Source organism: Lasiosphaeria miniovina (genome assembly GCF_030549165.1).
Source record: "Lasiosphaeria miniovina strain SMH2392-1A chromosome Unknown B0T26scaffold_4, whole genome shotgun sequence".
NCBI lineage: Eukaryota > Fungi > Ascomycota > Sordariomycetes > Sordariales > Lasiosphaeriaceae > Lasiosphaeria > Lasiosphaeria miniovina.
Genome location: NW_026848223.1, coordinates 4,482,430 through 4,495,140, shown reverse-complemented (window position 1 = coordinate 4,495,140; position 12,711 = coordinate 4,482,430). Strand labels below are relative to the sequence as shown.

General features: G+C 54.6%; 5 protein-coding genes across 5 annotated transcripts; 4 read left to right on the top strand and 1 right to left on the bottom strand.

The window, feature by feature from the left end:
* Nucleotides 1-385: 385 nt before the first annotated feature.
* B0T26DRAFT_647567 (uncharacterized protein) lies at nucleotides 386-4,183 on the top strand (the record flags this gene model as incomplete). Its single annotated transcript, XM_060437907.1, has 6 exons — nucleotides 386-458; nucleotides 535-605; nucleotides 667-776; nucleotides 851-3,027; nucleotides 3,103-3,383; nucleotides 3,452-4,183. 6 exons carry the CDS (start codon nucleotides 386-388, stop codon nucleotides 4,181-4,183), a joined length of 3,444 nt encoding a protein of 1,147 aa, XP_060296894.1.
* A 718-nt stretch (nucleotides 4,184-4,901) lies between these two features.
* On the top strand, nucleotides 4,902-6,286 carry B0T26DRAFT_645788 (radical SAM superfamily protein; the record flags this gene model as incomplete). Its single annotated transcript, XM_060437762.1, has 4 exons — nucleotides 4,902-5,142; nucleotides 5,369-5,414; nucleotides 5,477-5,629; nucleotides 5,689-6,286. The coding sequence occupies 4 exons, from the start codon at nucleotides 4,902-4,904 to the stop codon at nucleotides 6,284-6,286; spliced, it is 1,038 nt and encodes a 345-aa protein (XP_060296893.1).
* Nucleotides 6,287-6,465: 179 nt separating this feature from the next.
* On the top strand, nucleotides 6,466-7,992 carry B0T26DRAFT_313013 (uncharacterized protein). Its single transcript, XM_060434333.1, has one exon. The coding sequence runs from the start codon at nucleotides 6,646-6,648 to the stop codon at nucleotides 7,942-7,944; it is 1,299 nt and encodes a 432-aa protein (XP_060296892.1). The 5' UTR covers nucleotides 6,466-6,645; the 3' UTR covers nucleotides 7,945-7,992.
* A 214-nt stretch (nucleotides 7,993-8,206) lies between these two features.
* On the bottom strand, nucleotides 8,207-9,592 carry B0T26DRAFT_812578 (uncharacterized protein; the record flags this gene model as incomplete). The annotated part of the gene is made up of 4 exons (XM_060447314.1): nucleotides 9,202-9,592; nucleotides 8,692-9,005; nucleotides 8,580-8,641; nucleotides 8,207-8,540 (listed from the first exon to the last, which is right to left on the bottom strand). Exons 1-4 carry the CDS (start codon nucleotides 9,257-9,259, stop codon nucleotides 8,207-8,209), a joined length of 768 nt encoding a protein of 255 aa, XP_060296891.1. The 5' UTR covers nucleotides 9,260-9,592.
* Nucleotides 9,593-10,419: 827 nt separating this feature from the next.
* B0T26DRAFT_647654 (uncharacterized protein) lies at nucleotides 10,420-11,628 on the top strand (the record flags this gene model as incomplete). Its single annotated transcript, XM_060437918.1, has 2 exons — nucleotides 10,420-10,580; nucleotides 10,644-11,628. The coding sequence occupies 2 exons, from the start codon at nucleotides 10,420-10,422 to the stop codon at nucleotides 11,626-11,628; spliced, it is 1,146 nt and encodes a 381-aa protein (XP_060296890.1).
* Nucleotides 11,629-12,711: the final 1,083 nt, after the last annotated feature.

Here is a 12,711-nt window from a genome sequence, read left to right as displayed (position 1 = left end):
CATCTCCTCCATATTTCTTGGGTCTTGCAATCCAACTAGGGATAGAACCTGTGAAAGGGCGAGATTTGACAAATCTATCGGACGGCGCCGTGGATTTGCCTAGATCTCACAGCCCGCAAAGGCTTTGAGCAATGGAGGAGTCGAGTACCGAGCACAACGGGAAAGGGCGGGGGTTGACCCCACCATTTGGAGATAATTGATGTTTAAACCCCACTGAAAAGTCCTTATCGATAAGATCGTAATCGCGCCCGAAGATCTACCGTCTAAAAATTTCTGGAGCGGCTGGCTGCACAGGACGCGGAATTGAGGTTGAGATTTGGAGCTGTTTGCGACGGGCATTTTTTTTAATACAGGTCCCCAGTCGCCCCCTAGAACTGGCACCAGAATGGACGGACAAGCCCACAAGCCGCATAGACAGGCAAAAAAGTCGAAAGACAAGAAGAAAGAACACACAGGAGGTCAGTTCCCGCCCACAACGGCTTTCCCGTCACATTTCAAGTCGCAGGGTCCTTTTGCTCACAGCAGTCAATCCAGCGCCGAATCCGAAGGCCTTTACCTTTACCAACCCCGGCAAGCTTGCGAAACACGCGGCGCGAACTCACGATGTGAGCAGCCTCTACTACTTATTTCAGCTATCCTCATGCGGTCACTGACTTCCCCGAACAGATCAGAGAAAAGCGTCTTCATGTACCTCTCGTCGACCGCGTTCCCGATGAGCCAGCACCGCGGCTGGTTACAATCGTCGGGCCTCCGGGTGTAGGAAAGACGACACTGCTGTAGGTCTTTACTTGTTGGATTGCCCGGTAGCCGGAAGCCCAATTGCCTTACTGACTGCTCCTGGGGCGAACAGCAAGTCATTAATCAGGCGCTATGCGAAAGAGACCATCTCTGACCCTGTGGGTCCCATAACAATCGTCACATCAAAAAAGCAGCGATTAACCTTCGTCGAATGCCCCAACGAGCTCGAGGCCATGGTCGACATCGCCAAGGTGGCCGACATCGTGCTGCTGATGATTGACGGGAATTATGGGTTCGAGATGGAGACGATGGAATTTCTCAACATCTTGGCCGCCACTGGTATGCCGGGTAACATCTTTGGCGTGCTCACCCATCTTGACCTCTTTCGCAAGCCGCAGGCCCTCAAGGACGCCAAGAAGCGACTGAAACATAGATTATGGAGCGAGTTGTACCAGGGCGCTCACCTTTTCTACCTCTCCGGCGTCTTGAATGGTCGATACCCGGACCGCGAGATCCACAATCTTTCCCGCTTCCTCTCCGTCATGAAGAACCCTCGGCCGCTTGTGTGGAGGAACTCCCATCCATACTCGATAATCGACAACTACCGAGACGTGACACATCCCACAAAAATCGAAGAGGACGAGGACTGCGATCGGTCAATCGAACTCTCCGGTTACCTTCGCGGAACCAACTTTGCTACCGAGGGCCAAAGGATTCATATTGCAGGGTTGGGCGACTTCACAATAGCAAGTATGGAGGCACTGCCGGATCCGTGTCCGACGCCTGCCATGGAGCAAGCTCTTGCGAAAGCCAGCGGCAAGACGGGGAAGAGGCGTCTTGACGAGAAGGACAAGAGGCTCTATGCACCCATGGCTGATCGGAGTGGGCTTAAAATCACTGGCGATCATATTGTTATCACTAGAGAAAACGGGTTCGCCTTCGACAAAGATGTCGAAGACGTCGAGCGAGGCGAGGGTGAACAGCTCATCATCGACTTGCAGGGAGAGAGACGTCTCCTTGGCCAAACCGACCATGGCGTTAAGCTTTTTGCCAGTGGCGAGGAGATCACGCAGGTGCCCGAGGAAGTCGATACTGGGCGAAAAGGCCAAAGGAGAGCACGGTTTGCGGAACGGGGCGAGTGGGACGACGAGGGGCTTCCAGAAGACGAAGGCTTTGTCAGTGGTGACGATCTGGACTGGCCCGATGTTGAAACCGAGTTCAACGAGCAAAAACTTGGCAAAATGTTCCGGAAAGACGCAGACAAGACCCAGGACGAGGACATTGCTTTTGCCGATAGCGACTCTGATCTCGGGTCACTTTCCTCTGCGGATGAAGATCTCGACTCGGATGACGGCGACGACGATCTCAACTCAAACGAGGAGGGTGCCGCTGTTAGGTGGAAGGATAACATGATGCAGCGCGCAAAGATGCTGCATGGGAAGAGGCAGCCCTATCGCGCAGTTGACCTTGCCAGGTTCATGTACGACAACTCATTATCCGCAAAAGAAGCCCTGCAGAAATGGAGAGGCGAGGATGAGGAGGAAATTGAGGAGGACATCGAGAAGGAGGAAGACGACACTTTCTTCCGAAGGGTTGGGAAGGAGGGTGACGACGACGCTAGTGAAGACCGGTACATTCCCAAGTTCGACTACGAGGCGCTCGCCAGGAAATGGTCAACTAAGGATGCTATCGAAGCCCTCCGGACTAAGTTCTCGACGGCCAACCTGGTTGATGAGGCCGAAGGCGATGATGATGAAGGCGAGGATGATGAGGACGGCGAAAGCGGAGAGGATGAGGATGATGAAGGTGACGGTGCGTTCGAGGATCTCGAAACTGGTGAGAGCCACGGTCCCGAAGAAGCCAAATATCCCGAGGCAACACTGGAAGCGGAGCGCGAAAAGAATGCCCGGCGCAAGGAGGAACTCAAGCTCCGCTTCGAGGAAGAAGATCGAGAAGGTTTCAAGAACGACAAGGCGGTTGCCCGGCGTGAAGGGGGCGAGGAAGAGTTTGGAGAGGACGACTGGTATAAGTCGCAGAAAGCGATGTTGCAAAAACAACTCGACATAAACAAATCCGAATTCGAGAGCCTGGACGAAACCCAGCGTGCCTCTGTCGAGGGTTTCGGAGCTGGAAAATACGCAAAGATCATTCTGGAAGGCGTCCCGGCCGAGTTTGTCAACAACTTCAGCGCCAAGGTACCGATTATTGTTGGGGGTCTTTCAGCCACCGAAGACAGATTTGGCTATGTTCAAGTCAGAATCAAGAAGCACCGGTGGCACAAGAAGATTCGTAAGTCTACCTCCCTATGCAACCCGGTGACGTTTGACTAGTGGTCAATATGCTAACCTTGGTTCGTAAAAACAGTCAAAACGGGTGACCCCCTGATCTTCTCTCTTGGATGGCGCCGGTTCCAGTCGCTCCCAATCTATTCGATATCAGATTCCAGAATAAGGAATCGGATGCTCAAGTACACGCCGGAGCACATGCACTGTTTCGGAACCTTTTACGGTCCTTTAATTGCGCCCAACACCAGCTTTGTCTGCTTCCAGTCCTTCTCCTCGGCCAACCCAGGCTTCAGAATATCGGCCACAGGCACAGTCCTGAGCGTGGACGAGTCCACCGAAATCGTCAAGAAGCTTAAACTGGTAAGTTTTCTTACTAATTTTAAACAATTTTCTCGTGTATATTAATGCTGACCCTGTTTGTTTTATAGACGGGCACACCCAGTAAAATCTTCAAGAACACAGCTTTCATCAAGGACATGTTTAACTCGCCCTTAGAGATTGCAAAGTTTGAAGGTGCAGCTATCAAGACGGTGTCGGGAGTTAGGGGTCAAATCAAGCGCGCTCTGGCCAAGCCTGAAGGGCACTTCCGAGCGACGTTCGAGGACAAGATCTTGCTCAGCGACATTGTGTTCCTGCGGGCCTGGTTCCCCATTAAGCCCCACCGCTTTTATAACCCGGCTACAAATCTCATTGGGTGGCATACCATGAGGTCTACGGGCCAGATCCGGCGGGACGAGGACCTTGCCACACCGCAGCTGAAGAACAGCCAGTACAGGAAAATCGAGAGGGCCACGCGGAGGTTTAACCCCCTCCGTGTTCCCAGGGCACTGGCGGCAGACCTGCCGTTCAAGAGCCAGATCGTGCAGACCAAGCCCCAGAAGAAAGAGACGTATATGCAGAAGCGGGCGGTGGTGGTACGGGGCGAGGAGAAAAAGGTGCGCGATCTGATGCAGAAGCTCACAACTATCAGGAAGGACGTGGTTGCCAAGAGGCGGGCCAAGAAGGAGGAGAAGCGTGCCGAGTACAAGAAGAAGACGGCTGAGATCGAAGAGCGCTTGCAGAACAAAGAGAAGCGGGAAAGCAAAGCCTACTGGGAGCGCGAGGGCAAAAAGAGGAAGCCGGGCGACGCGGGCGGTGGCGGCGGGAAGAGGAGAAAATAGCTTCCGCCTACCGTTGTCGGGGGTAATATAAGACGCTGTTACATGTACCAAATGTATACTGTGCATATACCAAACGTATTCTGTGCATATCTACCTGTTCTCCTGATACGTAGTTATTCATCTCCTGGTTCTCGATAGTAATATTTAATGCCATATTTGTTGGTTTGGGTATACGAATTTTGTTGGAAATGCCTTTCAAATACCGAATACGTACATATCTTATTGACCAAAGATCGGGAGATACTTGGCCTCGCAAGGTCTCTTTGGGAATCATCGTAGAGAAGGAAAATACATAAATCCTTGTAGTTACAAGAGCCGTGTCTCATCTAACATAGGAGAAGCTGTCGAGATGGTGGGGAAATTGTTAGCGCAACAGACTCCCAATGGCAGCAATCAGCATCGCGTCATCAACTCCCTCGCACCTTCCTGATAACCTACCTGAGTACTGAGTATTCCGCACCTGGACTTCGCTTATCTTGGCAACAACCTGTTTGCATTATCTCAGGCTGCGATCAAGTATTACCGAGTAGTGCGGGCACCTCGAATGCCTTGTTGGATCTTTGTATAACGAACGACGCAACCAGTCAGTTGAAGCGATCCCATCTGGAATGGCCTCGCAATGCCATCGACACTACTCCTAAGAAGTCTCATCGGCGGCAGCCGGCAGCGGCCAACCGCGGCCGCCGCAGTGCTACCAAGTCTAGACAGCAGTGGACGCATGCGTCGTGCCCCCCTGCACCTCGCGCCGCCGTTCCTCCTCGACGCTGGCGACTTCACGCCCCGCCACCAGCTGCTGAGCGCGGTCGACGCCGCAAAGAAGCGCGCCGCCGCCTATGCACACCTCCACAACTGCAACCTCTGCCCCCGGCTGTGTGGCGTCAACCGCTACGAGACGACGGGCATGTGTCTCATTGGGGAGAAGGCCAAGGTCAATGTCATCGCTCCGCACTTTGGTGAAGGTGTGTGTGTGTGTGTGTGTGTGTGTGTGTGTGTGTGTGTGTGTGTGTGTGTGTGTGTGTGTGTAAGAGTGAATGTGTTTGTTTGGTTTTGTGGTTTTACATAATTTTCTTGTTTGTGTTATACGGATTTGGATAGCCTAGAGCATGAGCGTGACCATTCCTTGCTTGTCTTGTTTTTGCGTTGACACTTGATCTCGATGGCTGACTTGTTTGGATTCCGTTGCAGAGCCGTGCATCCAGGGCCACAACGGCAGCGGCTCCGTTTTCTTCAGGTAAAGTCGCTTACATGGACATGACTCCATTCAGACCGAGACTAACACGCGGCGCCTCGAAGCATGTGCAATCTGAGATGCGTGTTCTGCCAGAACCACGATATCGCTCACCAGCGCAACGGCCAGGATCTGACACCAGAAGAGCTTGGCGACTGGTATCTGAAGCTACAGGATGTTGGAAATGTGCACAATATCAACCTCATCACCCCTGAGCAGTGAGTTGCTGACCTCTGACCGCATGAGTCTTAGCCATCTGGCTTAACGCGGCCTTTAGTGTGGTGCCCCAGGTTGCTTTGAGTATCCTCCATGCGCGGGATCAGGGCCTTATGTTGCCTGTCATATACAACACCTCGGCGTATGATTCGCTGGCCTCGCTCGAGCTACTCGATGGGCTTGTTGACATTTACCTGCCGGACTTCAAGGTGTGGGAGGTCGCCACCTCTCGTCGGCTGCTGAAAGCGGACGACTACGCGGCAACGGCCAGGGAGAGCATCAAAGCCATGCACGCTCAGGTCGGCGACCTGTGCTTCACTCCCGATGGCATCGCCAAGAAGGGGCTACTAGTGCGCCACCTTGTCATGCCTGGCCTTGAGCACGAGGGCGCCGAGATCATGAGGTTCCTGGCCGAACACGTCTCCAAAGACTGCTTCGTCAACATTATGGAGCAGTACCATCCAGACGCCTATGTGGGGAAGCCAAAGAGGAGAGAGAGCCAGTCCGTCAGGACCGGACGAGAGCCCGCCGAGAAACGATATGCCGAAATCAACCGCTCTGTGTCCAGGGACGAAATTTCAGTAGTAAGAAAAGCAGCAGAGTCAGCCGGGCTCTGGAGATTCTGCGACCCCCCAAGGCATGATGGGTTCAGTCTCTGAACCATTTCTCGGGGCCGTGCCGCTCTAGGCCGTCGTGGTCACCGGGCCTGTTCCGCTAGGCTGGCATGTCAACAAAGTGGAAAACCCGAGTGCGATCTTTGGTAGCACATTTGGCCGATCTTCACGACCGCTAAGAAATTGGGCATCGGATCTAGAACTCCTAATCTACTGCCAGAGTGCATGTCACGCGCGTGCTTTGTTAGGGACCTAAGCCCGCGGCTCGGGGAGGCAGTGATTCTAGACTCCTACTGGCCAGAGGCAACAAAGGGAGCTCTCTCTCCCTTCTTTATTTGGGTGGCGGGCTTGGAGCTTGCCAACCACGAAGCTGAGCTTCAGCTTCTAGCTAGCTATCCCACAGCATGGCGCTCCTCCACAACAACGAACTGGATATGTCTTTATATCCTGTAATTTTCCCGTCTGGTATATGGGCAGCAATCGACAAGATGCATCTCCCACGACCCTTTGGTATGGATTCTTTCGGGCTCAATTTCCAAGACGTGCAATACTCGGTGCCATTATCGCCCGAGACGATTCCGAGTTCCAGCTCGGGGATGCAACGGGACGACTACTTCAGCCCTCTTCAAAACAGCAACAAGATTTCCCAGGAAGGGCAAGGATTCCTGGACCAATCTCAGCTAGTAGGATCTGTAGAAACAGCTGCCCCGAGTGGGACTTCCCTGCAACGTCCGGTATTGCAGGCGAGAACCAGTCAGCCACCGCCGGTTCGAAAGAGCTCTACACACGGGCAAGTCTCGTTCTCGGCTAGTAACTATACGCCTACGCCTTCATATCTAAGCCCCCAGCCGCTCGGGGATCTGGACAATGAACGTGCCTACCTCGTATCCAATCTCCACCAGCAGAGTGACAAAGCTACCAAAAACTACGAGAGATATGTTGCACTTGAAGCACAGCTCCCCGAGGCCCAGAAAGGAAGCGAGACCAGGAAGGTCAAAAGAAAGATGAGCTCGTTGAGAAACAAGATTGGGGAGAGCTCGCAGCAGGAACAGCTCGTACTCTTGCGACTTGGCGAGATCTTCTTTGAGTCGCAGAAAAGGCAACACAAGCAGCAGCAGCAGCAGAACTTCACATCGCTACAGCAGGTATTGCCTATGGCGCAGTTCCCCCCGATGGCTGAAGCCAGCCCCTTTCCAACCACGTCGTCCTCTGCGGGAACATCGTCTGACTACTTCACCCCTTCGTCCGCGCTGAGCCCCCTATCGCCTGCTTTTGTTCCTGGTGCCATCACGTTTTCCGAGGACATATGGGGCGAGAAGCCAGCACCGGGGAAGCCAATAGATGAACCCCAGACGATAAAGGAAGAGAGAAAACCGGAAACGGCGGGAGGTATGGGAAGCTTCGACGAGGCGATGCCCGACGCCATTGGGAATTGCGGAGAGTTTTCGGAGAGAGTCGAGTACAATGATGATCGCCAAATGGCAGGGGACAGTGGAACGGAAGAGGCACAGATTGACGATGTCATGTGGGACTTTGACGGCGACGACTCTGAGCAGGCGGGGGTTGATAAGAAGAGACAGCGACTGAGCAGCCTCTCCCTCCCGTTACTGTCGCCTTCTCCTAGAGAGAAGCGGATGAGCATGCCGTCTCTGAAGAATCTGTGGCCCAAGTCATGGACCCACAGCTCCCAACCGGCTTCATGAATGCGTCACGACGAAATTTGCAGGAACCGATACCAAAATCGCGATGGCTTTTTTTTTCTTTTTTAGTATTCCTTCCTTTTGTTGCTATTGTGTTGCTCAGTGTTCCGAGCCTGTAACACCAGAGAGACTGTATGTCCAAAAAAGAAAAGCGGTTAATAGGTAATGGGACTGATCTTTGTCGCTTCGTTTGCTTGCTTGCAAAGCAATCCATACAGCACTCCGATCAAGATACACACACACACACACACACACACGAGACGTTTTAGGCAAACTCGCCAAATTTCCCGTCATCAAACCCCAGGTTCTGGGCAGACATTCTCTTTTGCGCCCTAATCTCCTGGGCGGACGGAGGCGGGGGAAGGAAGGCGTTACTTGACGTCGGCGCCGGTGCCGCTGCCGACGGCGGAGGCGCCAAGGCAAACGACGACAGACTTGCCGTCCCGGCGGTCGGGGACGGCTCCTGAGTTCTGGCCGCTGCCCTGCGGCCAAACTTTGTGCCGCTGAGGTTGACCGTGATGGTCTCGCCATCCTTGAGGCTGTAGTCCTTTTTGTCCTGCTGCTGCTGCTGCCCGCCGCAACCACTAGCCTTACCTTTGCTCGTCCCGGCCCCGGCGGCGTCGTCAGACGACGAGTACAAGCCCAGCGCCTTCTGCGCCTCCTGCAGCGCAATGCTAAAGTCGAACGCCTCGCTGCGCTCCTCGAACCCCAGCCCCAGCAGCGCCCGCCGCCCCCCGACGGGTCCGTCACCCGGACCGCGAAGAACCGGCTGCTGTCCAGCGCCGGCTCAACCACAGCCGCCGACGTGTAAGGCGCCGCCGCGAACAGCTGCCCCGTCCCGGCGTCCTCGAGGATTACGTCGACTTTAACGTCCTGCGCCGGGTCGTTGTTGTTGATACTGTCGGAGCCGGGCCGCGGGATCGCCGTCTCGATGATGCGCGCCCGGCACGTGAAAATGTGCCGCGTCGGGTCCTCGGTCCACGTCGCCGCCGTGTGCCCGCGCGTGGACGTCATGGGCGGGATGTTGTAGACGTGCACGGCCCGCGAGATGTGCAGGATGCGCTCTGTTGTTCCGGGGGTTGCATGTGCATGTTGTTAGTGAATCATTGTGTCATTGTGTCATTGTGTTATTGTGTGGGTGGTTTGTTTTGTTTGCTCTGTTGTTGGTGGTGTTGGACTTCGTCTGAACACTGGAGGGGGCATGACTAGAGTTGGGATATACAACGAAGAACGAAAAAAAGAAGAGGGAAAAAAACATACGGATGGCGTCGGCCGGCAAGGCGCGGCCAGTCGCGGGGTCGATGATTGCGGGCTCCATGCCTCTCTCGAGTTCCGACTTTATTGCGTTGTGCTATCTTGCTACGTATTTGGTTCTGGCTCTGGTCACCGGATGTTCGGCGGGATTGCGTTGGCGAGGGGAATCGACGGCGACGGCGACGACGAACGCAGTGTCATTGCTGGAATTTATTTTGGGAATCTGTGACACGACGTGCTTCAGTTGAAGCTTGCCTCGTCTGCCGAACCGAACGTGGGCAGCCTGCTAGCAGCTACCCCCCCTACCCCCCCTGACTGACCCGAGGCATGTCCTGCCACTATTACGTACAGTATGTACATGTATACCATATAGTACTCCGTATGTGTTACCCCAAGGCGTCCTGCCCCGCTTCACCCCTCCCTCTTTGTCCCCTCCTTCATCCGGTGGACGAGCGCCGTCCGTATCCGGCCTGGGTTCAATAGGTGCTGGCTGGATCTCGGGAATACGTCTTCTTGGTTAACGGCTACTCTGTTGGCGAGGTTGTGAAAAGATCACCTTGTCTCTTGACGAAAGCCGCAGGTGACTGTGCGTGTGGAAGAGTTGGCGGTTCTCCTGCAAAGACTTCGTGACGCGTCATGGTACATACATGTATGCACAAGTAGGTACATACGGACGGAAGAAGTGAGTAAGTGCATTGCGGCTTGTCCAGGAAGTCTTTCCTCAAGAGCGGCAGTAATTGTTGAAACGCCTAATGTAATCCCATAGCTGTCTCCTTCTTACAGGTGGCGTCGATGGCTTTAAGGAAAGATTTCTCTCAAAGAGGAGTGATAGCAACTGGAACCTACTGGCAATATGGAATCACAGAGCCCTATTTTCTTCGTATAGGTGCCTGCCAAATGCTTCCCAGGCCTCAAGAATACCTCCATACACAATTGTGAAGTCTTACCCCGCGCCAATAATCATTCAGGGATCGGGCTGTATCGATAACGTCGTAACCTCTGATGACAACCCCACCACGCCGAATTGAAGGCGGTATGATCTGGCAAAAAGTTACCGAACGCCCTGAACGCTCCTGCTGGGCTGAACCAGACGAGCTCCCGCGATCGTCAAACTTAGCGGTACAGTACTGCGTAATTGACAGCTGTTGACTCATAGCTGCTATTTCTGCCCCCCTCCCCCACGCCAGAACCCCAAGCTTAGAACCACGCGCAAGGGCTTCTTATATGCTCTGGCGACGGCCGCTGCCCCTTTTCATCGCATCCTTCCACTTTCAGGCCAACGGCAAGATGGCCACAGACGACTTAGACACGGATGCCGGCGCAAGCGTCCAGTTGCCGATTCGGGCAGCAGGGAATACCGACGAGAGCAACTCCACAGCTTTTGAGTATGGCAAGCCTCCTCCCAAAGCAGCAAGCAAGCAGAGAACTGACGTGCGATTCCAAAACAGCATCGTCAAGACATACCGTTCGCTCCTCGATGCGGACCCGGACCTCACAATGCCCGTCGCGGCCATCGAGTCGCTGATAGAGCTGCTCCACGCGACGCCGTCGTCGACGGCTATGGAGACGGTCGAGGTGGTGAAGAAGGAAAAGGCGAAGCTGGTGGCCTCGGCGCCGAACCCGCTGCCGATCCTGGCCGGCGCCGACCTGTTCGAGCAGTTCCTGCTGCGGTCGCTTAGGGGGCAGACCGCGTCGGGAAGCGCCGACGTGGTGCTGAGCTTCGACGAGACGCGCCAGCACCTGCTACGCAACAAGCTGCTCTTCGCCGAGCGCGCTAAGGCCGCCCGCGACATGATCGCCAAGCTGGGCAGCGAGCGCGTCGTCGACGGCGGCGTCGTCATGACGGCCGGCGGCTCGCGCGTCGTCACCAAGATCCTGCTGCACGCGGCCGCGATGCAGAAGAAGCAGTTCAAGGTCATCTACGTGCTCGACGGCAGCCCGCGCACCGACGCGTCGGTCGCGGCGCTGCGGGACGCCGGCATCCCCGTCGAGACTGTCCTGTTCCAGAAGGTCGCCTACATGCTGCTCAACCAGAGCCAGATCAACGTGGTCATGGTCGGCACCGAGGTCATCACGTGGAACGGCGGCGTCGTGTCGCGCATGGGCACCTGCCAGCTGGCCCAGCTGTGCAAGAAGCTGCCCGGCACCATGCGCCGCTTCTTCGTCGTTGCCGAGTCGCACAAGATCCACCGCAACATGCCCATCGCCTACCCCATGGTGCTGCACCTCGGCGTCCGCCAGCGGCACATTGGCCGCTGGGAAAACCTCGCCAACGGCAGCGTCCGGGACTTGGACGGCAAGCCCATGGAGAGCTGGCTGGCCGACCAGGACGAGGTCGAGTACACAGAGCCAGAGTTTATCGACGGCTTCATCACCGAGCAGGGCATCAAGTCGCCGGGCATGATTGTGAAAATGGTAGAGGACTACAACTAAAGGGAGAAAGAGTCAAACTACTCGCACCCGACCTGTGGTCTAGACTCTGACGCGGTTGGCGATGAGCGGGGGGGTGGGAGCGAGGGACAGGAAAAGGGGGGTGAGGGTGAGGTGTGTGATCATCACCACCTTAGCATATGGCTGGCCACCTGAGCCACGGCGTATACTTCAGGAAACAAAAACCTGTCACGCGCGTTTCCTTTCTTTTTTTGGGTGTTTCTCTCCTCTCTACCCCCCAATGCAGCCAAGGGACGGGCCGCATCATCCGAGCCCGGGGGAAGAGGCCTTGCCCTACTTTTAGGGCGGCAGCTTTTTTGCAGGATTTCTTTTTTTGCCGTATTTTTTTGTTCCCCGGCAGGGAGTCTCCGTTTGGCTTGTTGATATACCTATACAGCCCCCGTGGGCCGGTCGCCCAGTTGTCTAGACACACTTCTAACGCTCAAGCGTCTTTTTACATTTTGGCGTTTGGGGGGGATCAGAGGCTTGGCATGGGGAAACCCAGGAAAATCGGGCGTAGAGGCAAGGGTAGGCGGGGAGGGTCTGGCGGGCTTGGCCTGGCAAACGGTCGGGAACCATTGTCTCTTCATCGTCGTCGTCATCAATACCTAGGCAGGTAGGTATTTGTTTATGTTTATGTACTCATATGTACATGTAACAGTTGGTTCTCTTGCTGCGGCCTGTGTCCATGTCTATGTCAATGTCAATGTCAATGTTGTCTGGCTGTTGTTCATCAGACTTGTATAACCAAAGAGTCTTTACCTATTTTATTGGAGTACAAGATTGCTAGTGTTAGCAAAGATCGTGATTACGAAGGTGAGCTTTATATAAGAAGACAGTATACTCAGACCGTAGAAAACGTCTGTTTGGAGGGACGAATAACAAGACAAGTTTTGTTTGACAAAATTGCTGCAGAAGCTGATTTTTTTTATCGTGACATTGACAACTACAGAACCTTTTTGAGTATGCTACCCAAATTCTCACAAACATTTATCCAAGATCAGAGAGAGGAACATAGAGAAAACCGGGTTGGCTGAGCAATGCCAAAAGATCGGCGCAGTCAACAGTCCCCATTTTGGGCTGAAC